The 26,545-nt window shown below is 36.7% G+C and overlaps 1 protein-coding gene across 3 annotated transcripts in view; it reads right to left on the bottom strand.

Annotated features, from left to right (window-relative positions):
- Window positions 1–628: 628 nt before the first annotated feature.
- RAP1B (RAP1B, member of RAS oncogene family) overlaps window positions 629–26,545 on the bottom strand; it is a 35,923-nt gene continuing 10,006 nt past the window's right edge. For all 3 annotated transcript variants that reach the window (XM_007423405.4, XM_007423404.4, XM_015887251.2), the window contains exons 2-8: window positions 19,034–19,120; window positions 15,824–15,892; window positions 15,342–15,398; window positions 13,279–13,419; window positions 9,148–9,291; window positions 7,657–7,772; window positions 629–4,694 (exon numbers count right to left, since the gene is read on the bottom strand). In XM_007423405.4, the coding sequence (XP_007423467.1) occupies window positions 7,686–7,772; window positions 9,148–9,291; window positions 13,279–13,419; window positions 15,342–15,398; window positions 15,824–15,892; window positions 19,034–19,090 (555 nt within the window). In that variant the 5' untranslated portion in view covers window positions 19,091–19,120 and the 3' untranslated portion in view covers window positions 629–4,694; window positions 7,657–7,685. The remainder of the gene's footprint in view (window positions 4,695–7,656; window positions 7,773–9,147; window positions 9,292–13,278; window positions 13,420–15,341; window positions 15,399–15,823; window positions 15,893–19,033; window positions 19,121–26,545) is intronic.

The raw sequence follows: 26,545 nt of genomic DNA, 5'->3' as shown, positions 1-26,545 counted from the left end.
TTTTGAGCCAAGACAGGAGAGAAAAGTAACCTTGTGATAGCATTATAAGAGAATGCAAACATTGCTCCTGATACTTTCTATTGTACTTTGGTGGCAAAGGTAAAACACTGATGTAGTTAATAATGGGTTACTCGGATATTTCCATATTACATAATACAGGTTTTTCAAATGTTGTGATACTGTAACCCCCGAAAATGACTTAAGATATACTACTACACACCATGCGGGAAGTCACTAGCCAGCAGGAAACCACCTACCAGTGGATAGATCCATAGATTTAGCCATCACTCAACATTCACCCAGGAATTTACTTTTTGCTTTGCCTGCAATTGTGCTTTGTCTCTGCATGCTTGATCAGCTGTAAAAAAATCCTGTAATCCCCCCAGCTGCTGACATTTGAAAACCCCCAGTGTAATCTAGATTTATGAACTATGTAAAAACTGCCTAAGGGCATTTTTGTGTGCACATTTCAGCTATCACACACTGCTTCCTAAAATCTTTACAACTAGTACCTCAAAATTATCCAGGTATTTCGATAATGTCAGATTTCCCTCCTTGCAACTAGATTAGAAGCAGTTAATCCAAAGAAACAATAGTCTAAAAACTCTGATTAATAGTATTTATTAGAAGGGTTAAGATTACAAGACAAGATTCCAGTGAGTACTCTACTTTTAAATGAGACATCTGTGTGTGTGTGTGTGTGTGTGTGTGTGTGTGTGTGTGTGAGAGAGAGAGAGAGAGAGAGAGAGAGAGATTTATGGCAGCAAAACTTCTGTGTTTTTTCCATTTTTTCCAATACAGGGGGTGGAGGCTTGCCTCTTTCATGGAGATGCTATCTGAATCTGTTGGTTGTTCTGATACTGCTCATCTTTTTATCATTATAAGAACCAACAGTTATATTTGAGTACTTTATCTTAAGATCTCTAAATTCATGATTGTGAAGAATGAAAAAGCTATTTTTTAATGCGCAGAAAACCTCTGTAAATGATCTAGAAATAAAAAATTTGTTACTTTTGTTTATATTTATAAACTTAACACAGTTCAAGCTTTGGCATATCCCTCTACTTTCTTTGCCCTAAATGTTGATACCTTAATAATCTTTTCTTTTAATTCTTGATTTTCTGCAAGCAAAGGCAAAATTGGAAAAGAAAAATAACCTGATTATGAAAGATGCTTCCTATTTGTGTGGAAGATGCACCCACACAATAAATTAATTTCCCAGTACAGGAAAGTGGATTTTTATCTTATTTGGCTGTCAGGCTTCTCATTCCTTCCAGTCTTTTTCATGGCACAGCTGCAACTAATACCACAATGGAAGAGCCCATAATCAAGGTGTGAAAAGCCAGAATAAAAATTCCCAGTCCTAATAATAAGGGCATTTTATGTCCTCAGGCTTTTCCAGAGTGGGAATGGATGTCCTTCAAACCAAACAGGAAGCAATGTTCATTGGACATATCCAGTGTTCCTTTCTTAGCTTCATGTGAGGGAGGCAGCTACCCAAGAGGTTGTGTACGAAAGCCGATGATAGATGGATTAGAAACATAAGTAGTTCAAATTGAAGTTGAAAGACCTTTTTTGGAGCCAATGGAATTCAGTGAGAAACCACCTGCTTTAAACTCTTCCTCTGAAAGAAGCCACTGCAGAGACACACGTATCAATCCCACAATGCCTTATAAATGTGGAAGTTGATCAGGTGAGTCTCCTTCATATTTCTAAAGGGGAACAATATTGAAAAAGCTACTGATACTGTGGCTGCTATAACGGAATACACTGCAATTCTCTCATTCATGGAGCTACTGAATTCAAATTAGAATGTAGGAGGGATCTTGTGAATTCAAATTCAAAATGACTGGTATAAGATTGGATCATGTGATAAACTTATTATCTCTGAAAACTATGGTCACCATGGTAAGGAACTAGTGGGTGTGCACCTGCTGTCTCTGCTGTGCCTTTGGGGACTGGTGAGAGGAACGGAATTGGAGGAAAGGCATAAAACCCTGCCCTTTGGTCAAAAAATATACAAAACATACACAACCTCTAGTCCTGGAATTTTAAAAAAATGTATTTTGCCTTGGCAATTTGTTTTAGGTTTTGTAAACATAGTTTGAAACTTCATTTTCCCAGGTCTATTAAGTGGTGACTCTCAAAAAAACCATATTCACATTGGATTCCCCTCAAATGTACTGCAGTGTTTCTGAGGACATAGTGTATTTTGTCCATGAAAAAAGTCATTGCCCATGAATGATCATGTCCTGCTTTGATTTGCCATATTTTTGCTATCACATCTATTCTGAAGAGAAGTTCCCAAGTAAATGTAAAGCCCTCAACACCTTGGATTAAATGACTCTCACAGTGAACCCTCCACCCCACAAACAGCAATATTGGTAACAATTATTCTCTGGTCTTCTTGAAAGGGCATCTGCTTTCTCATCATAGTAAGGACTTTTTGATTTCGGAGTAGCAAGGAATATTTTGAATTGTCATTTACAGACATGGAAGAATCAGCATATTGGGGTACTGATATACTCTAGTCTATACCTTAGGATTTACTCTAGTCCTAAGCAAGAAATCATGAAGCATCCAGGATTTGTGATAGAATTATGAAATTTCTAGAGAGTCAGACTGAATCTTGTCTGTATGGGTAAGCAATTAAAGTCCTCTGTTATACAGACTTCTAGCTCTGCATCCACGTGTATGCATGCATGAGTCAAAGAAAGGTAACTTTTCTTGGAATTGCCTAAAAAATCATATGCCGAAAGACAGATCAAAGCTACAGAGAAGTGTGATTTTTGCCTTGGAAAAGAGGAGTGGGTGGATACAGGAGCAGATAATCAGAATTCTGATATACATGAATGTCTTACAATCACAGATGTGCTACCACTGTAATCCATTAGCTTCAAAAAAGCCTGGGAGCCGAGAACAGTCCAAGGAAATAAAGCAGTCAAATAAGGCACAAAAGAAACAGTTAAAGAAAAACAGAACATTATCCAGAATGAAGGAAGGGAAGTGACTGGAAGGAATAAGGATAAAAATCTGGTTATGCATTCTCTCCTTTCTATGGCAACAGAGAAAATCACCCTATTGTGTTTTCCTCTAGTGCACTCAATGGATACCAATCCAACTCTGCAAAGTTTCTATTGAAACAAATCAATGGAACATTAGTAGTTTAGTGTAGAGCCATGATTATCTTAGATATAGATAAGCAATGGGAAATCCTTCAAATATTTTACACTACTGTTCCACAATGTTTCACCACTGGTTATACTGGCTTGTGCTTATGGAGTTGAGATACCAGTTGGGCTACCAATTAGGACAATGGTAAAACTGGTCTGAGTTGTATAAATCTGACTTAGGCTCTTTACAGAGTAAATTCTACTTCTTGGATCATTTTAACATTTTGTTACTGATATCATTAAAACGTTACACAAAACAATCTGTTACAGAACAGGTAGTTGTAATGCAAGCCCTTGCATGGCAATCCAAATTTATTGAACTACTGATGCTAAGTCATACAAAATTGCACCACTTTTAATTAAGGCTTTTAGTTTACATTTGGCCACCTCAAAGCAGTTGTAACATTAGGTTGTCAATTTAAATACTGTGGCTCCCTGTTGGATTTTACACGCAATCTTTACACCCAAACAATGCATACAAAGCAACAAGGCATTGTTAAATAAATCTGCAAAAAGGTAATTACTGCAACTTAGGCCTTGGGACCAATTACACATGATTAAAATTACTTCCCACATTCACATCCACAGTACTCGTCCACCATTTAACATCTCAACCAAAACGTTACACATGTAAAACAATCACTAACAGGCAAAAGTACTAAACCTGTATATTTGGTATTGCAAATACACTTATGCATGAGCAAGCAAGGGAATTCACAGTGAGAATCTACAGCTGCAGAAGCCCAAAAATGATTTACAAAAAATTGTTAAATCATTAAAAAATTGTTTTAAAATATACACTTCTTGTTGTAGACCCCCACTGTACACACAACTATAAACATTGTTCCCTATGTAAACAAGGAAAAGGAAACATACGATAAAAGGTTGAAAAATCTGGACATTTCCTTCCCAACAGATATTAAAGGCAATGTCTTTAGACAGACATTATACTGAAAGGACTCATTTTAAAGACTAGATCACTGTCTCCACAGGTTTTTTTATCCTAAAATTAAAAAACTATATAGCTGTTGTGTTAATCAAAGCGCTTTTGTACAATACAATGATGATCCTGTATTTTTTTTTAAAAAAGTTACAATAAGCTACAAATACCAATGAAGCAAAGTTATCTGGAGTAGTCTATATAGGAGCTCTTTGGACTTTCTTTTATTATGCTAAAATAGTGGTGCTTTTAGGATTTACATTATTGTACTCTCCAATAGGAAGTATGGGGTTTGTTGCAGTATACAGTACAGGTTTCATACATGTACAACCTTGGTAGATGAACAATGTCTCTCACTGGTAATACTGGATGTAGGCTCTGGTTTTACCAGCTGCATACACTTAGATTTATGTATATGTAAAAATCTCTTGTGACACTGGAAAGTGATTAGAATGTGCAAACTGATGTAGCTGTCATCCATTTTATAAGGGTACCACCACAGGAAAGTCCATTTAAGATGTTGGTAGGTTTAATAAAGTTGGAATGCTGGCACTGTTGTAGTCGGCAACAGTTCTTCAGACCTACAACAAGGACAAACAACAGAGAATTAGCTGCTATGCTTACCTAAATATTTAAAGAGAAACCCAGTTCTTAAACTTTCAAAAATATAGAATAGTTTGTGTTACTTGGGTTATTTACTGCTCTTCAATTAAACTTGATTCAATCGCTCAAGCATGGGATCCAAATAAACATGAACTTGCAAGAGCTCCTTGCAGCCAACAGATTTTGTGAAAAAATATGCACTAGTAATCCCTTTTATTTACTTTATCCTTTTTATTTAAATTAAGCAGATTAAGCAGATTTAAATTATTTAAATTAACAAGACCAAAATTGAAGGACTACATCCAATATCCCATTCATCCACAATAGGATTCCTCTTTAATCTCTTCCTTTTTCCCCTCTCCATTTTTTTTCTATAAAATCCCCAATCTTCTAGCATATATCTATATGTGCAAGAGATGAGGAATCCATTGCTCTGGCAACATTAGCTGGTGGACACCAACAGATAAAAGTCCAAGCACCAGGTATACAGATACCAACACAGGTAAATAAACAGGAACATAGCAATGAAGCTTATTTAACTAATTCACAGAAAGAACAAAAATAAAGTGTATAGGAAGGTAAGCACTCCAAGGTTAATAGGCCTGGATAAAAAACTCAGCACCAAGCAATAATATTGTTTTGGGTTGTGCTGTAACTATGAGAGCAAACAGCTGCTGGTTAAAATAAAAGGTATTATTATTTCAAGATAATGCAGCAAGCATGGTACAATAATATTTTATTCAATTTTGAAAACATCAGGAGATAATTATAGAACCTATGAATTGTTGTGAGCTGCTCTGAAATATTTAATTGCTGAGTAGAATACGATTTAAAATAAAATATAAATACTGCTATACTTCCATCAACAAAAATAGTTTGTGTGTCAAATGACTCTGGGGGGGGGGATTCTTCTCCATATTACAGCCTACCTTACATTACTATCTGTTCCAGAGAGCTGGCGGGAGTGGGGTGGGGGCAGAGAGAGAAAGACAGAGAAGAGAAAGTACTTTGTTCCAGTGAAGTCCCTAGTGTGATACTGGATATCAGCCAGTTGGGAGTTTTAACTAATTCATTTTTTCTACTGCTGCTAGATCTTCTAGTAATGAGAAACTAATCTCATTTTCTGAGCTTTAGTCTCTGCTCATCCTACTGAAGACTAATTTCAAAAAAGGGTATCACTCTCATACAAGCAGTCCTCACAAGGGCAAGCAAGATACTTTAGTGAAGATGCTTCTGTTTCATTAAGTATCAAGTAAATGGAATTTTTTAAAAAAGGATAAAACTAAAGAAACAGACCAAGGAAAATTTCCAAAGTATTTAAATCCAAGTGGTTTTATCATGAGAGACTTGTGTAAAATGGAAATAACATCAACATGAGATTCAGTTCAAATTACACATTTTAGTACCAGATTTCCACCAAATTTTAGAATACTTCTAATAGCATAGAAAAATAATCATTCAGCAATTCTGAATGCACCTTACCAGCAATAAAAATGAACTGATCAATAAAAATAAATTAATCAGAAATACATGTTTTAAACTAATCTAATTATGTAAAAAAATCAGCTTGGTCCCATCACCTAGGAACCCACAGCTTGTATGTGTTGCTTGAAGCTCTGGTATAACCTTTGGCGGAATCTTCCTTCATGGATTATTCTAGCACCAAGATGGGACATTCTGAATGTTCCAACCTTGCAAAAGGCCTGTTCCCAGGCTTCCAGGAGGTTTATTTCTGAAGCAAAATATTTTGTGATGATGGGAATGTCCTTATTCTGGAGATGCTTTCATTCACTGGGGAAAATTGGTTGTATTACAAGATTTCAGTGCCCAGCATTTGGAAAATGGAACAATATTGTGATTCAGTGAATAGTGAAATGAGAGGGTTGTTGATTATCTTTAGGAAAAGTCAGACAGCTCATTTAGAATTTCATGAAAGGACAACAAATTGTTAGTCATGAAATTACTCTTGTATTTCTAGGGAAAGAAGATCTTTAAGATCTGGCGGCTCAATATACTTCTCTTGTGCTGGCTTGCCAACATAAAGAAACAGGATAGGTTCCAAAGGTTCATGTAACTTATTCTACTGAAAGTGAGCTTAGCTGTTTCGCTTTCAGACAGAATTTTGAAAAAAAACATTTATACTATGTTTTTATACATTTTATACATTACAGTATATGTTTATACAAATACAACTGATTCAGCTGATGAAAGAAATTGGCAGACAGAAAGCTACCCTTCTTGTTCTTACCCAGACCTATCAAATTTTCAAACATGGCCTTCTGCATACCACACAACTAAATGTGAGGTTCTACTCAAAAGCGACTACTGTATCTATTTCTATAATTTTTCTGTTCTCCAATTTGCTTAAATATTATTTGGTCATAATTACAGGCAATATCTGTGCTAATATTTTAACATTTATAGTTATAGATATGGTAATTCTTCTAATGCATCCCAAAACAGTTTTTACTTTTCACTCTTGCTGACTACTTGATACTAGAATGCAAGTTATGCCATCTCGCTAATTCTACTTATTAATATTACTGTTTTCTTACTTTTAATTTTTTTTTCAATTCTTCTTTTCAGACAGATATTGAAATCTAACAATAGCCCAAGTATCAAAGCAGATTTCTCTATTATTGAAAAACTGCTCCAAGGACCTAACCGAACAGCATGGAGCTCTACAAGTGTTCTGCTGCATGAAGAAGGATATTATAACAATTACAGCTTTTTCCTTTGTATTTGCACAGAGGGACATTTGGATCCAAGATCTATTCTATAAATAGTGTACAATTTCCACCATATTTAATGGATGCACATTGTTATTTAAAAGATCAAAAGCCCTTCAAGAGGAATTTAAAAAAACCAACAGGAGAATATTTTATAATTCACCACTAGAAGTAAGTGTTATGGTAGGCTACGTTTCACTTGCAATCTTACCTGGCTCAGTGCTACAGTACATACATGTATTAAAGTAACTGACATGACGACTTTTTGCGTGCTTTTCCAGGCACAGGAGTTTTTCTGTTAATTTGTCGCACAAGGTCATAAAAGATCTGTAAACAAGAATTCACTTCAAATACAGTACAATACAATACAATACAATACAATACAATACAATACAATTCAATTCAATTAATATAAGGAAGAAAAGTGAAATCCTGCTATATATATATCTTGTAATATATTAAACTGAATCCTGATTAGCCTTGGAGTAGCCCCATTTCACTTATATAACATTTTAAAATTTCTGTTAGAGTGAAATAGGCACAAATTACTTCCTCTCTCATTTATTCCCCTCACTTAATATGAAAACATGCTGAGATTCAACATTTCCGTAACTATGAAATCCCACATGTCGGACAAGAAGTGAATAGACCTACTATAAAATTATATAGTACTGTATTACAATTAATATTTGTTTGAGAATCTTTATTCAACAATTGCCTTTCCTTTCAAATATATTCTTCATAACGTATGCTTTCTATAAGAGTATCTTTGCAGATAACAAAACTTTTTTTCAAAGACTCCCCTCTTTTTTGTTTAAAGATCTCCAATAGCCAAATGTGAATGTTCTCTGAGAAACACAGGGGGAAAATAATGCATGCAAATGCAAGTGCTAATTTTTCTTAGAGAGGGTTTAAATTATATCCCCAAACTAAAACAGCATCTGCCAAGTGTGTTTGTATGACCAACTACTAAGAAAATATCTGGGGAAAAAAATCAGAAGCATGGTCAGATGTTACACTGTGTGTCCCTTGACTGATGTTGAAGGTTACTGTTTTACTCAGGAAATGCAACTATACCTTCACTACAAAAATAGTAGCTATTTTAATGTTAGTAGAAGACATTTCTAGAGTGACAGAAACCAAAAAGTGGATTTTTGCAAAGCTTTTAATACATACCAACTCTATTTCCTATGAAAACTCATGACATTAGCTAGGGTTTCATAAATGCAATTTGCCTGACAAGACCACCCCCATTTTCTGTTGCCCATTCCTGGACTAAAAAACATAGCTATTTTCCAGAATTATCTGTAACTGCAGAGACTTGTTATTTGTCTCCCATTAATTCATTTATAAAGCAAGTTAATTCATAATCCAAGTTTTAATTTTAAACTTCTAAAAAGGGCATATACTAAAAGCACTGTATTAAATAATCTCTACTTCATTATAAAAATTAATTACTACTTATGTCCATTGACATAAAATAGGCCAATGCTGTTTAAACAGAATTCCCAGGCTCCACTTAAGTACTACTATAATTAATGATTAACCTAGCTCATTGAATTAATCATCATTTTGACACAAACATGTCTTACATTTTAGATTAGAAAAACATATATGGCCATTAACATTCACAAACACTGTTAATGATGAAGATGTGGGCCTTGGACAAATAAAAGTATTATATATACTTTATTCTCTTTACCTCATTAACATTTATCTTTGATTTTGCAGAAGATTCTAAAAACGCACAATTATTCCACTGCCTTGCTAAATTTTGTCCTTGTTCCTTTCCCACAACTCGTTCATCTTCCAAATCACACTTATTGCCAACCAGAATCATTGGAACCTGAAATGGCAAAACATTGTATATATGTAAAAATGATATATCATTTACTGAATGGCTATTATTGTGCAATGTCATTTCCGCTTTTTCAGTTATACTTAAAATGTATATTTGAAGACTTAAGTGACAAATAGATTTTTACAAGTATCCAACAAGAAAGTTGGAATTACAAGGAAAGCAATTAAGATGCATTTAAAAAATAAATCATTTGAGAATTAAACAGTAAAGTTTATAATAGTTGTTGGGCTCTTGAACTGTCATAATGATCTTTAGCAAGTACAAAATAAACCAATAGTTAATTGGTGAAACTGGGAACTCATGGCTATCAGACTGGGCAACAGAAGAAACTGTATACTTTTTCAGTATACAGGAAACAAAGAAGTCTCATGAAATTGTTGTGGCTACAAGGCAAGAACATATAGATCAATATTTCGCTTCCTTAGATAGCCAAGACCAGCTGAGGAAGGTGGGGGAAGGAAGCCAAGAGAGTAGTTCACCACTTTTCTTTAACTTGCCCTAGAACTTTTGTTCTACAAAGGCAGAATCATGGATCCTAAGGTTATTCAAAGAAATATACCAAAATTCTCATCTTCTTTTCCCATTTCCACACTCATATAGTTTTCAAAACAACCTCCCAGCTTTCTGCAGACACCACAGGTGTCTGTAAGAAGGGAAAGGTAGTATTTTCTTAAGTTCATTCTTCTTAGGATCTAAGCATAGTGCTTATGCATAATTTTTTAAACTGAACCTCAAAATCTATGTCCTGCTACATAAAACTAGCAGGTGAGCATCATGTCTAAACTGTGCATTTGAGAATTGAGAGTTATGATTATGTAACATCAGCTTCTAAACAGAAACTATAATTTCTGTTTTATGTTAAAATCCTTCAAGTCAAGCTTGATTCCTAGTGATTGCACTCATACTGTTTTCTCCACAAGGTCATGAAAGCAGTTTGCCATTGCCTTCTTCCTGGATGATGTTTATTGACTTCTCATCTAGCTATCACATTACATATTTTAATATGTCAAGAAATGTATTTATTAGATATATATCAGCCTTTTGTAAGAGAAATTCAAGGTGGTGTACCTACTGCTCCCTTCTGTTTCTCTCTACAACAATCTGGCTCAAAGTCATCCAGTTTTTCTGTGGCTAAGGCTGGACCAAAACTGGTCTTCCTGCTCCTAGTCCCACGTCTTAATTATTATGCCACAATGGTCTTCTAATATTTATATATTTTTTCTTATGATGCAGACTTTTTAAAATAAAGTTTGTAAGAAAAAAAAATTACATCTCAATATCCTAAATATGGCCTTCTTAAAAGGTTGAAATCTATTAATCATTCTACAATTGGTTCAAATTCCCCATTTAAATTAAAATAATTGCTGTAGAAATGGTTTTGATTCTGTCCAAGAAGTATTTAGGAGTTTTTAGGACAACTCCTTTGCTTTTTGGTTAGATCATTCTACAATGTTAACCAAGCATCTGTTTTGGGTACATCATCACACTAGCCACTGTGATATACATCAATACAACTCATACAAACTGTTAAAGGATGATTGATTTCATTGTTTATGAAAGGGTTGCAAAGACAGAAAAACCAAGAAACATTGATGGAGTTGATAAGATTCTCAAAAGAAAGAGATTAGAAGTGTAAAGAATAAAAGAAAAATTACGAAGTGGTGTATGCTTTTGCTGGAAGCAAGGACAGAAACTTGTAGTGAAATATTTGAAGGGGGTATAAAATACACATATTTTCTTTTCTTATTTGATGCCTTTAATTTCCTTGGCTTACTATTTCTTACTTACTTTATATGTTTTGTATATGGGTATGTACTTATGCATGTACGTATGATACCAATTTCACCAAACTACAAGCCAATGATATTACAGAACTTTCCATGGTAGTTTTCAAGTTTTGGATTTTTTTTCCTGTTCTCATGGCCATTAATATGTTTCCAGATAAACAGGTGCATTTGTTCAATGAATGGTATTACAGAAAGATGCATTTTGCTGCAGTTATTCAATTTTCATGCATACTCTTGGCTATTATAGTCATTTTAAGTCTCGTTTGAACTTTCTGATGCAATGTAATTCTAAAACCATTTGTGACTTCTTTCTGCAAAGAATGTTAGTTGTTAGATGGAGAAGATTCTAATAACCCAGCATACAATTTTTAGTAATCTGCTGACATAAGAATGAAGACTACCTGGAAACTACAACTGATCCTGAATGCAGCAGTGTGCAGTTTTGAGTGCCCCACAGTTTGTCTGTGTTATACTGTTGTTGTGCAAGTTGCACAAACTTCCAGTTGCTTTTTAGGTACAATTCAAGGTGCTGGTTATCACCTTTAAAGCCTCACATGGCACAGACCAGGTTATTTGTGGGACTGCCTCTCCCTGAGGATAACTGCCCATCCCTACAGGTTAGACAGGGTGAGCATTCTCCAGGTCTCTTCCCTCAAATGCTGTCATCTGGCAGGACCTTGGAGGTGTGTATTCTCTATAGCCACCCCTACCTTTGGAATAGCCTCCCATGGGCTAGGATGAGGATGAGCCAGTGAGTATGGATTATCAATTATCATGGCACCACGATGGGAAGGGTTTTTATGTTGTTTTATTGATTTTATTGTAAGCTACCTAAGATTATTGTACAAGATAGGTAGCCATCTAAGTCTTATAAATAAATACATAAATAAGAGTTGCATATTACTTAGCAATTTACAATGTTCATGCTTCTGTAAGAGTTTTCAGTCTGAAAACAAAATTTTAGTGATTTTTAACGGGCACTTTTACTTTTATGGAACAACCATACAGATAAAATTTTGGATATTTCTGATCTATCCTCCTTATGCAATTCAGATTCTATCTGAATACATACAATCTAAAACTTAAAACCACCAACCAAATAGGAACTAAGATAGTAAAAAATGGTATAGAATATTGCTGTTATGATTTATTCAGTTTGTATTCTACCTGTTTGTCCATTAGTGTGTTTGTTTTTTGTTTGTTTTTTTACTGTGGAGATTCTTGACAAACAAAGCAAAACCACCCAAAGACTCCCACACCAGTTATAATCTGATGAGCAGAAATAGTCAAAATCACCTAACTAATTCAAATTGAAAATAATATTTAGCTGAAGCCTAAGATACCAACTTTTTTCCTAAAATAGAAAAAAAGTAGGGATAGCTAGCTAATCTGAAAAAAATCACATTCCATATGTAGCAACACTGGAGAAGTCTTTTCTTGTGTGCTGAACAAGGGATTTCCAAAAGTGAGGGAATTTTCCTGCTGACTTTAATATCTATATAGGTTCATACTAAGATAGCTAGTTCTTCAGTTAGCCAGGTTCTAAGCCATTTAGGGCTTTAAAAGTTAAAACCAACATCTTAAGTTGTCTGGAAAGCAACCACTAAGCACAACAGATCTTTCTATGCAGGTCTAATACATTTCTGGGAGTGTGTCAGTTAGCAGCCTATTAGCTACTTCTCATGCCAACAGAGGCATCCAAACACTCTTCAAGGGGAACTCTATGTGGACAAGTATATTAATTCAGTCCAAATATGTTTTTTATGGCTGCAAGTTAATAGCAGAGAGGGTATTTTTTGTTTATTGGTATTCTGAACTGACTGCATTGAAGTTTTAAAAAAATAAAACTTCATTTATATTTTTAAGAGGCATATTGGTATTTTTGACTAGGGAGTTTGTTTATACTTTTAAAAATACTCCTTCAAAAATGCGACTGATGAACTGGGTTCTTACTCTCCATTTAAAACTTTAATACTGAGTTTGTACTGTTTCCAGTACTAAAAGATCTTGTCGGCAATGGAAATCCAAGAATATAACTACCCATTTTCACTGAAGGCAAGCTATTATTCATTCATTTTATTCTGTCCTAACTGCAAAAAGGCTGAGGTTTAAAAAAATCTGCTGATTGTGGCAGCATTTATTAGGAAAACTTTAATCATTTCTAAGAATGTAAGAAAGTGCTTACATCATCAGTGTCTTTGACTCGAAGAATTTGTTCTCTTAGATCCTGCAAATCATTAAATGTGGATTGTGCTGTTATGGAATAAACTAAAGCAAATCCTTGACCATTTTTCATGTAGAGGTCTCTCATTGCTGTAAACTGTTCCTGTAATACAAAGAGAAATGGAGAATTCAAAACTGAAAGTTATGACAAAAGCAGTCTGATCAAAGTACGGACTACACAACTGGCTTTTTAAAAAGTCAAATGGACTTGTTCTGAGTAATTTCCTTTTACCATTAATATTCTAAATATAAGCAATTGTTGTTCAAATGCAGAGAACTATTTATTGGGAACACTGCCTTCAGGAGTTATAAAATCAGCATTAAAAGCTGAGAACTGTCCTCAGTGAGGTGATACTAGAATGCTGGTGTTTCCTGGGGGAGCTGCGGTTTGCGCTGCAGTGCTGGGCTGGGGCTTCCTGGGGAGGCTATAGCTTCACAATGTTCTGCTGGGGCTTCCTGGGACAGGTGCAGCTTTGCACTGTGGTGCTGGGCTGGAGCTTCCTGGGGCAGCAAGGCTGGCAGAGCCAGCAAGCACAGAGCAGCAAGACCGGCAGAGGGGGTAGAGTGCAAGTTGGCCGAAAGGGCAGAGATGGGGGGGGAAATAGGCAGGTGGGGGGAGTTCAAGAGGAGGCAGTCCCTTACCTTACCAAGGCTTGGGGCTGGGAGGGACCAAGCCGGGAATGGCTTGGGTTGGGGTGAGTCCTCACCTAATGACTGGTGGGATTCAGCTAATGATGGCAACGGGGAATGCTGGGATTGCTGTCACTAAGCAATGTGGCCACATGACATCGCACTTTATGACCTTATTGCTTAGCAACGGAAATTCAGGCCCCAACTGCTGTCGTAATTTGAGGGCTACCTGCATACAAGATATAGTAGGCATATCAAATAATTGACAGTATCTGAGTGGACAAGTTAGAACATACTATAGAATCATACTTCAAATCCTTTGTGCTGTTTTGTAGTACTACCCCCATGAACTGAAATCTTCATTTAATCTGCTCTCATCCTACCTGTAGGAGATGACTGCATATTTACATTCTCTGTATTCATACTCTCCTGGCTAGATAACTTCCACAAACTGGGCTGGGATCTTCCTGCCACTACCAGAACCTTGACACAAGTGTTATGCAAAAAACTGAACCTATAATCATTTTTAAGATGCAGTTTGTATAACAAGTGGATCATATATTATTAACTGTAATGTAATGTACTGTATTGGCTCTTAAGAATATTTGTTCACTTTTGTCCTTTCACATAAAACATCACAAATGAATAGAAATTGAGTCATATTACTCTTTGACAGATACAAATCTTTTGATTATCTTAATAAGAAATTAATGTTTCCATCTTTATTCAAGTTCCTGTCCTTTTAAGGGGTTTCTTTCAAATCATTCAAGTTTTAGTGCTATATTTTTTCAAAGATCATTAGTTCTTAGGATTTGTATTATTAAATGATGAAATGACATTAAATGAACTCAAGTTGTCCAATCAGATAGAAACAATATCAAATTTAACAACATTGTTATAATGTTCAGGGTCTGTCCCCAAATAACACTTATGTGTACGCAGGAATATCAAACTAATATATTAAGTTGTTTCCAGTGCACCAAGGATTCCTCCAATCCTTTGGACCAGTTGTGGGAAACTTGAGGAGATGGAGAGGGGAAAAAGAATGTCAGCAGAATGGTAACATTCCAAGTAATATCTGAAACTCTTTTTAAATTAGTACTAAATATCAAGATACTAGTGCAACTGAAATTTTAAATGCTAATCCAATCACCTTTCTAAACTGAATAGAAAACTTAATTTGCTATAGCTTACATCTCTCATTTTCTCTTTCCTTCTGAAATTAGTCCTATTCTGCAGGAATGTTGCTTGTATGTTTCTAACTAAATTAACAGGGATACAAATAATTTGTGCTTTATTAAGTTACATGCTGAAATCAGAAATACTGACAAAACCTTATTCTGAAATCCTCCCATTTTATTTATAAAGTTGTATAGTTAGCTTTATTTTACATACCGTTCCTGCTGTGTCTAGGATTTCAAGCATACATTGTTGCGCATCTACTTCAACTTGCTGTCAAAAGAACAGAAGCAAATTTGTACTGAAGCATAAATAGTTGCCTGCCTTTACTAGTTATACCCACAATGCACAAAATTTTGCCCCTTACAATATTCAAAGCAATTGGCAGGCTATTAAAGTGTAAAGGTTTATGTAATATGATAGCAAAATGATTCTACTGTAATCAAGTCCATCCATCTTGTTGCTGGTTGTCTTATTCTTTTTCCTTCCACCTTGCCCTGCATTATGAACTTCTTACAGCAATTTCTTAGTTTTTCTTTAACTCCCATTTCTTTTACCATGCCCCATTCCTTCAGTCAATAGCCTGTGACTTCCTCATGCCCCTCTATTACTCTACCAGGCTTATTCCTTTTCAGTGATAAACCATTTTGCTTAATATTAACTACAAAGTAAATTTATAACTTAAAAAATGTACATACCTTTCTGTAGGAATCTTCTATCGTTGGATCATATTTTTCAACAAATATTCCTTGAACGAACTGTACAGTCTACAATAAAAGGCAGTGTGCACATAGATACACAGAGTTTATTTGCAATTTTGTTAACAATACCTCTATGAAAATGCACATTGTAGTCTGGAAAGTTCATAAAACTTTCAGGACAAATAAATTTCTAAGTTACTGTCTATGTTTTAAGTAGTTGCTTCAGAACATTAGCTCATCAGTTTAAACGCATACTGAATTATGAGTACAGTAATGCTTCAGAGGACTTCTCAGCTTTAAAGAATTTGTCCTGCTAAATTCGCTTGTATTATAATCATATTTCTAACTAAAATTTACTCAGGCAATGCCATGGAGTTCACATAGATACAAATTATACATACATACAAGTTATAAGATTAACATATTCCAAGATATCAAAACCCATGTCATATTTTTTCAAGCACCATAAAACAGGAAAGGAAACCTAATGTTAATATTTAAGTACATGAAAAGAAAATTCAGAATTTGAGTAGTAATGTCATTTGTGCTTTACCCCATACAGATCTAAGTCAGTGAGATTCCTATGCTGCAGTTGTTTGTACATTCAGTTTTACAAGTTGCTCATTCTTACATGAACTATTCTTTGGCATACAGGTAGTCCTCACTTAACGACCATTCATTCAGTGATTGTTTGAAGTTATGATGGCACTGAAATGAATGGTAGTTATGGCCAGTCTTTGAAGTTATGGCTGTTGTAGCACCCCTACGGTCACGTGACCAAAATTTGGGCACTCGGCAGCCCACCTGCATTTACAGCAGCAACTCCACCCACCCACTTATCTCACCTCCATTTCTGCCCTTTTGGCCACCCTGTCCTCTGCTACCCCACACCAACCTTTGCCATCTTCTTCCTCCCACTGCTGACGAAGCCTGGCCCTTCACGAGGTAGCTGCTGGCCATGAGAGGCCTTCCATGGCACGGCAGGAGAAGTGTGAGATCTTCGCCTAACGATGGTGCGGTGCTGGCCTAACAATTGCAACTGGGTCTACCATAATTGCCATTGCTAAGTGGTGCAGTTACATGATGTTTTGCCTAATGATTACATCGCTTAGCAATGGAAATTCCGGTCCCAATTAGAGTCATTAAGCGAGGACTACTTGTATGTCCCTTGTTGCATTCTAACAGTGTAACTCATGCTGCTTTTGCCTTGGACATTTTGAATTTCTGCATAGTTTGTCTAGAATAGCTATCATTCATCTTAACTATACTGCCATTCTCACTAATTTCTCATACTATAAAAAATACAGACAATGAAATTGCTAAAAAGTTTAAAACATGTCACTTATGTTTTAAGTACATACATACACACACGTGTTTATGTGTGCTTTTTTTTCAAAAGTAGAGAGAACTAATACAGATTTCATTTTCTGCAACACCAAATGGCATTATCATTGACAGTGTACATCAGTGTTTCTCAACCTTGGCAACTTGGAGATGTGTGGACTTCAACTCCCAAAATTCCCATGGCTGACTGGGGAATTCTGGGAGTTGAAGTCCACACATCTTCAAGTTGCCAAGATTGAGAAACACTAGTGTACATTGTAAAACATTCAAACCCCATTTTGTGACACATAACAGGCTACCAGATTTCACTGGTACTTTGCATTCTAACGTGCCCTTCCAAGCTAATTTTAAACCGTGAAACAGGTGACTTTATACTCCCAAAAGAACCCCTCACCAACAGCCAATGTTCTTTGTGTTGGTTTGTTTGCTTTTTAAACAAAGTAACCTGTAAATTTACAAAGCTAATATTGGTCTATGACCGATATATGGTAAGTTCTTATGTCATCCTCATGTAGGAAGACTGAAAATATTAGTAACTGTACTCAAATCAAAGACTTGAAAATGAAAAATATTTTCATTCCAAAATCCAGGTTCTAAGTTCTCTTCCACTCTGTGGAAGATATTTTTAAAAAGTAATTTCTCTGAATTAAATGCTGTAGTTTCATTCTGTGTGTGTGTGTGTGTGTCTCCAAGTCAGTTTTTGACTCCTAGCGACTGTCTGGACAAGTCCCTGCAGTTTTCTTGGCAAAATTTCGGAAGTTTGCCATTGCCACTGCCTACTTTCTAGGACTGAGAAGGAGTGACTGGTCCAAGGTCACCCAGCTGGCTTTGTGCCTAAGGTGGGACTAGAACTCATGGTCTCCTAGTTTCTAGCCTGATGCCTTAACCACTACACCAAACTGGCTCTCCTCTTTGTCTTTAGATCAATTTAAATTCTTCCAAACATCTGGTCATTAAGAAGTATTACTAAGTATCACTAACTTGTATAAGTACTTGCAGTAGCTAAGACAACTAGATTTTTTAAAAGCAAGATATATAGTTATTTCCAGTTCATATAGGGTCCTATAGACAAAGAATGAATGAACGTGACCAGGGCCCCAGCACCCCCTTCACTTGATTCTACTATGTGCGTATTAGCAGAAGTACATAGGAGTAAAACACTTATTTTGAAGACTTGTGAAGATTATTTGATTTATTCATTAATTATAGCCATTTATTTATAGTACCATACTAAGGTTGTCAAAGATCTTAATCAAGTTTGAAAAAAGCTTTTAGTTGTTTGAGTCCTAAACAAGAGGCAAGCTTCTGAAGCCTTCAAATTTTTCATTTGCTTGGAGGGAACTTAAGAATTCCTACACTCCCTCGCTGACAATACTTGGATTGCTTAAGCACCAAACATAAGAATAAAAATGTTTTAGATCATTTGCTATCAGCCTTGCGAGGTAGTCCAAACAAGAAGGACACCCAGAAGTACCAGCTCTAACTTTACTGTAAGGCTACATTAACAGAATCTGCAAGTCTGAAAGTACATCTCTCTCCCTTGCCTTTACAGTCCAAGAAACTAGGGAGGATCCCCTCTGAGACATTTTCCATGCACTCATGGCTTGTGCAGACTAAGCTGCCTCTTATCTGACTGTTGTCTAGTCTGCGGCTCTTCCACCTGTCTCCCAAGGTCATTCCCACATACCATTACATCTGCTCTGTTATGTTGAGTTATATTTTTTTCTCTAGTAATTGAATTTCACAATAGAATACAATATTCTTTCGCATAGAAGTCATCTAAAATTTAGTCACCCTGAGCTATAGATGGAATATACTAATTTTCTATACTTATAAATTAGTAAGGAGGTAACTACTACTTACCAATGCAGACTTCCCAACACCTCCCGAACCAAGAACTACTAGCTTATATTCACGCATGATGTAAATGTTGAATCACCACCTTAAAACCTGTAATACAAAGAAATATGCTATGTTACAAACACAAATGTTTTTATTTGGTTGATTAATGTGCACTCCAACATGTACTGTATATGAAATTTTGGAACTGTTCCGCTAAATTTTAAAAACAAAAAAGAGAGACACGGTCATCTTATTCCAAAATTAGTAACAATTTTTATGGGATAAACCATGAAAAGTATGCAGAGGAAGAGCAAAATATTTTATTTCAATGTTTTAACATAGTAATTTATCCAGAGCCCACAAATGTGCACATGCACATATACTCATGCCAAATTAATCTGGAACTTTTGGTCAGCAAACTCACATTATCTCAATTTATAAAATGTTCAAAGTTGAAGAGTTCATTAATAGAAACCATTTTTAATCTAGAGTTAGGATCAAAGAAATAATATATTATCACAAAAAACTCATGCCAGGTTTTCCATATACAATCACATTAAAAGCAAGCATTCTAGAAACTGTGGCATTATCTCTTTTATGAAAAGTATGGCTTATATAAACAATGGGTAATGTAAAACATTTTCACTCTGATGAGCACTGTCTTTGGAAAGTATTAATTACAATATTTCGTATTCATTTATATTGAGAGCAAGCTTGGGATAGTACTTAAGGTGCCGGACTAGGAACCAGGAGACTCTGAGGCATGAACCTGGCCGGGTGACTTTGGGCTCTCAATCAGCTCACACAGTTGTTGGTGTGGGGAATATAGGAAGAGGAAGCATTATGCATTTCACCTTGAGTTTTCAAAAATAAAGGTGGGATATAAATCAAATAAATTAATACATAAATAAAATATTCAGCAAGGGTCCCTCTCAATAACTAGATAGCTGAATTGCTGTATTCCTGGTTACTGAATAGAAACCTGGTAGAGTTCTAATTGGTCAACCATACTTATAATTTAACCACCCCAAAGGTAAAAACTTCTCTGAAAGTTGGCAGGTAGCTAAAATACACATTGTAGGAATTTGGAAGAAAGCTGGTATGGTAATAGTTGCACAGCCTACTATAAAGTAAGTCAGTAGCAATTGAGTGAGCTTTTTTTCCTACTGAATCAATGCATAAAAACCAAAGGCAAGTCAAAATCTAAAAAAACTCCCAAACCCTACTTTACTGTGCAAGCTGAACATTGGAGATAATTCTTAGAAGCACAACTGGAAAACGCACTGACTGCATTCATGCAACATACTCATTGTAATTTATGGTTTCCTGTGAACATGTCTGATATACGTGTATAATCTGCTAACTTCTACCCTTGCTAAGAAGAAAACCTTAAAGAAGAACCATGGCTTCTTTGAGGTAGCAGCCCTTAGTGAGATGCACTGGAGAGCAAGGAGATGTAAAATCAACCCCTCACAACAGCATTGGTCAAACACTGGTGTCTAGTAAATGATTAAAAAGTTCTGTAATAATTAAAATATATTTTCAAACTGTCACTTAAGAAATGCAAGAAATAAAAGACACACGTCCCCCTTAGCCATACTATTAAAAACTAAACATCTTGATACTAGTGTGTTTATGGGCACACATTTATGCATCATAAGTTAGTGCTATGTGTTGCTTTAGGTAACTCCTGAAAATAGACTAGTTCTCCAATATGTTAATACAGTAAATAAGCACTCTGAGGTTGAGTCACATGCTATCTGTTAACCTTATACATTAAACAAGGGGAGGAAGAATGAGTTAGGTTTTCTTATTTTAAAATTGCATATTGTACAGGTAGCCACCAGTTTAAGAACAAGTTCCGTTCCCAAGATCTGTCCTTAAGTCAAATTTGTATGTAAGCCACAACAGTATTATTGTATAATACTGTATAAGTAGTATTGTGTAATTAACTCGAACCATTGTGTATTTAACTCAAATTTTGCTACAATAGGCTCTGTTCTTAACTATGGGTTGTCCTTAAATTGGGCGTTCTTAACCCAGGGCTACCTGTACTTCACTTACTTCTAGTCCCAATTCCCCTCCATTGCAGAAACATTAATCAGTCAGAATGTATACATGTGTACAATCCAGGAGAGTTGCTTGTTAATAGTTTGCTTTAGCTACATGTAGTTACCAGCAACTGAATTCATAGTAATCATTTTATTCCCATGGGATATTTAGCTGTCAAAAGAAAAATCAGCTATGATGAAATACTATGATGAAATATCTTTTTATTCCCAGTATACTATATTAATGGGCCAAAGCAATGGCCCTATGTGCCAAGTTTTGTTTTTTTGTTTTTGTTTTTAACTTACCTCAGCCTGGGTGACCTAAACAAAATCCAAATGGGCATATTGGAATTCATGCCTGTCTTTTAGCTTAGCTTATATTTTATTCAAACATTTGAATAGCACCACTATGATGTTTCAAAATTCAATTGACTTCTAAAGCTCAAATATCAAAAGCTCATACAGCCATCCTAGTAGTTGCCAGCAAAACTATAATAACTGTTTAAGTGAGCAACAGCATAGTATCGTATCAAAACAGATGCATGATAAGGAAAATAAAAAGTGACAAGTTGAAAGGGGACTCAGTTAAACTTCACAAAAATTAGCCAATTGCTCACTTGTGATTCCACTATCATATTTAGCATAATATAAATATCAAAAACGTGCAAGTTTTCATGATTGTATACAGTACTGTGCCAAAGTTTTAGGCAGGTGTGAAAAAATGCTGTAAAGTAAGAATGCTTTCAAAAATATATATTGTAATTGTTTATATTTATCAATTTACACAATGCAAAGTGACCAAACAGAAGAGAAACCCGAATCAAATCAATATTTGGTGTGACCATCCTTTGCCTTCAAAACAGCATCAATTCTTCTAGGTACACTTGCACAGAGTTTTTGAAGGAACTCGGCAGGTAGGTTGTTCCAAACACCTTGGAGAACTAACCACAGATCTCCTGTGGATGTAGGCTGCCTCAAATCCTTCTGTCTCTTCATGTAATCCCAGACAGACTCGATGATGTTGAGATCAGGGCTCTGTGGGGGCCAAACCATCACTTCCAAGACTCCTTGTTCTTCTTTACACTGAAGATAGTTCTTAATGACATTGGCTGTATGTTTGGGGTTGTTGTCCTGCTGCAGAATAAATTTGGGGCCAATCACACGCCTCCCTGATGGTATGGCATGATGGATAAGTATCTGCCTGTATTTCTCAGCATTGAGGACACCATTGATCCTGACCAAATCTCCAACTCCATTTGCAGAAATGCAGCCCCAAACTTGCAAGGAACCTCCACCATGCTTCACTGTTGCCTGCAGACACTAATTATTTTACCACTCTCCAGCCCTTCAGTGAACAAACTGCCTTCTACTACAGCCAAATATTTCAAATTTGGACTCATCAGTCCAGAGCATCTGCTGCCATTTTTCTGCACCCCAGTTCCTATGTTTTCATGTATAGTTGAGTCACTTAGCCTTGCTTCCATGTTGGAGGTATGGCTTTTTGACCGCAATTCTTCCACAAAGACCACTTCTGGCCAGAATTCTCCAGACAGTAGATGGGTGTACCTGGTTCTCACTGGTTTCCACCAGTTCTGTGCTGATGGCACTGCTGGAAGGGAAGTAAACACGATGTGTCTTCCATCTGCTGCATTAAGTTTCCTTGGCCGACCACTGCATCTACAGTGCTCAATGTTGCCCGTTTCTTTGTGCTTCTTCAAAAGAGCTTGAACAGCACATCTTGAAACCCCAGTCTGCTTTGAAATTTTTGCCTCGGAGAGACCTCGCTGATGAACTACCTTGTGTCTTGCTGTGCTCAGTTTTGCCATGGTGTATGACATGAAACTGTCTTCCACAACCTCACCTTAGTAGCAGAGTCTGGCTGTTCCTCTCCAAGTTTTAAGCCACCTACACAGCTGTTTCAGTTAATGACTGTGTTTCAACCTACATATGAAATTGATGATCATTAGCACCTGCTTGGTATAATTGGTTAATCATACACCTGACTCTAATCCTATAAGATCCCTGACTTTGTGGAAGTATACAAAGTGTGCAAATGTAAGAATTGATGCTGGTTTGAAGCCAAAGGGTAGTCACACCAAATATTGATTTGGATTTCTCCTCTGTTTGCTCACTTTGCATTTTGTAAATTGATAAACATAAACAATTACAATATATATTTTTGAAAGCATTCTTACTTTACAGCATTTTTTTCACACCTGCCTAAAACTTTTGCACAGTACTGTATGTTCATTACCTTTCATATTTACATAAGGAGAACATACATATATGTTCATTACTTTGCATATTTACAACAATGGAATGCTGGAAAAAATTATGTAAAGGAGCTCAGGACTCTGTCCATCCCTCAACACAGTAGCTGTCCAAAAATGGTAAAGAACAGGACCAATTTGGTGGTGGTGGTGGGGAGGAGCCAACAAAATAAAGAAATGAGTTTAAAAATAGGCTAGATCCAGCTGGAGGCTATAGAAAACACAAATTCAGAAAACTTCCCCACCATCTCTCTACCAAAAAGGGAGTTGGCCAGTGGTTCAGAATGTTGCTATGTCTATTCTAAGTTCCCTTCTGCCTCCCTCCCAATCACATAAGCCTGAAATGATGGGCACAGGAAGTGTTCAGCACTCTTTATAATGCTCACCATTTTTCTCCTGCAAATGACAGGGGGAGGAAGGATACAACTAGATCTAGATATCTAGAATGCAAAGTTTCTTAGAAGCAAGTAGGAGTATGCAAATTACTCCAACACTGAAATCTTCTGACCCCATTGTAGAGCAGTGATACTGAGTCTATATTATGACAGGTAGTCTTCAACTTACCACCATTTGAAGTTATGGCAGCACTGAATAAAGGGACTTACAACTGATCCTCAAAGTTACAGCCGTTGCAGTGCCCCCGCAGTCACATTATCAAAATTCAGGCACTTGGCAGCCTACCTGCACTTGCAACCGCAGGAGTGCTTCAACTCCCCCCATCTATCTTCCCCCATCTATGCCTTTTTGGCCCTTTGCACTCCGCAGCCCAGCTGACCTTCGCCATCTTCTTCCTTCCGCTACTGACCAAGCATGTCCAGACTGGCCCTTCACAAGGCAGCTGCTGGCTGCACAAGGCTTTCTTTCTCAGGTCACAGATAGTAGTTTCCTCGCAAGGCCTGGGGAAGATGGCTTCATGTGGCCAGCAGCTGCTTCATAAAGGGCCAGGACAGACACGCCTTGTCAGTAGCAGAAACAAGGTGAAGGTCAGCTGGGCAGCAGGGGCCTTGGAGTGCAGGGTGGCAAGGGCGACTGCAGCTGGGGCTTTGTGCCATGCTGCTGGGGCTTCCTGGGGCACTGTGGCTTCCCAGGGCACAGCAGTTTTGCACAGCACTGCTGGGGCAGGCTGGGGTTGCTGAGACTTCCAGAGATGGCTGCGGCTTCGTGCTGTGCTTCAGCTCAGGGGCTTCTTGCAGCTCCAGAGCTGCAGCACGGCAAGCAGCCCCTGAGCTGCAGCACGGCAAGCAGCCCCAGAGCCGCGCGGCCCTGAGGCTACTTGCTGCCTCACAAGGTAGGTTGCAGGGCGGCTAAAAGGGCAGAGATGGGGGGGGAACATAGGTGGGTGGGGGGAATTGAAGAGGAGGCAGCCCTTTACTTTATTGAGGTTCAGGGCTGGGAGGGATCAAGCCTGGAATGGCTTGGATTGGGGTGGATCCTTGGCTAACAACAGATGGAATTTGGTTAAGGATGGCAACGGGGAGCGCCAGGATTGCTGTTGCTAAGCGATGCGCTTATGTGACATCACACTTTACAACTGTATCACTTAACAACAGAAATTCCAGTCCCAATTATCACCGTAAGTCGAGGACTACCTGTAGAGTGTTTTGATTTCCTGCGACTGTATTTTAACTTCTTTAACCATGGAAATTTGGAAAGTGCTTTTGCCAATAAAGCAGTGGGCAATTCCATCATAGTTGTCTTTGGCTAGAGGTAGTTAAGGGGAGGCTGAAGAATCAATTAAATACATGTTCAGAGATTAAGGAAGACAACTGTCTTCCAGTGAGGATTCATGGCGAACTAGACATCCCTGAAGGAGCAGGAATGGCACTGCAACAGAGATCGGTAGCCAGACAGCGAATTCTGACTGGTGAAGTCTCTTTGGAAAAAGGAGAGACTGTGAGATTAAGGAGGACTATTTTGGACACAAGAAAATGAACTGATAATCCTAGAGATTCACATACTTTTGCCACACACAAATATGTAGCTTTGGGTCATTTTCCTCAATGAATAAATGAACAAGTATAATGTTTTTGAATTATTTCTTTAATTGGGTCCTCTTTATCTAGTTTCAGGACTTGTGTGGAGAACAGATCATGTTTTTGGTCATATTTATGCAGAAACAATGAAAATTCAAGACAGTTCATAAACTTTTAAGCACCACTGTATATAGCTTGTACACTGCATTGAAATGACTCCTTAACTTCCTGTTGCTTTTTGCTGGGCTCAGAATTTTGTGGCTGTTTATGCAAACACTGATGTTTTTACTTCTTCCTTCCATTGTTTTATTTTAAATCATTTTTGTGGTCAATTTTATGTGGGCTGGGTTGTAGATAGCAGTCAGAGTGATATCTGATTTATATTTGTGATTTTAGGACAAGAAATGAGGAAGCAAAGGTCTGCTTTCTAGTTTTCTATGGTGGAACATTTAAAAAGTTTCAAGTTTTGTTTTAACATAGAACACCTATATTCCATTGGAATATTCTAAATGTGGCTATTTTGTATTGAGTGCCATTAGATTCAATAACAGAATTCTGTGTGAACAGAATTCTATTTGAATATATTAAATGCTAGATACTACAGGTGTGATATCATACAGAAATAACTGAAAAAACAAACAAACTGAAATTCTTAATTCCTCTTACATAGGAAGTATGTAGAAATAAACAAAATTTTAAGATACCAACTAGTCTACGTCATACAAGCTGAACAGGAATGACATAACAGAACTGACTATGCCACTTTTGATTACAGTGATGAGGGGGGAAGAATAACACATTTGTCCCTCATCAAGAAAATATCTCAAGTGTCCACCTATTTGATCCAAGTGAAGCATATTATGTTTATATATACTGCTCTTACTGACAGTAAGTCCTGTACTACAGGATCCAGGCATAGGTGTACCTTATGCACCTTTATAAAGAAGTGTGGACTAATTCACACTGCAGGCTAATACACATAATAGAGTATGGACTCTGGGGTTTTGCTCTTGAACTAAGAGTTTTATTTTTTTTTTATCCTGTTCAGTATTAAAATATAAATACAGACAGCTAGTTGAGCCTGGGGGGCAGGATGTACTATCTGGTTTTTCCTCCACAACTGAAGATGGCAATGGAACATTCAAGTTGTTTCAAGTTTTGTCCCCTCAGAATGCAGCCTATTTGGAATGTTCCAACCAACTATTTTGTTTGGAGTTTGAAACCAAACACATTTTACAT

This window comes from Python bivittatus, unplaced genomic scaffold, assembly GCF_059951505.1.
Source record: "Python bivittatus isolate LINGU-HERP-01145 unplaced genomic scaffold, Pbiv_v1 ctg000330_np1212, whole genome shotgun sequence".
NCBI classification, from domain to species: Eukaryota; Metazoa; Chordata; class Lepidosauria; order Squamata; family Pythonidae; genus Python; species Python bivittatus.
This window is presented reverse-complemented; position numbering and strand designations above follow the sequence as displayed.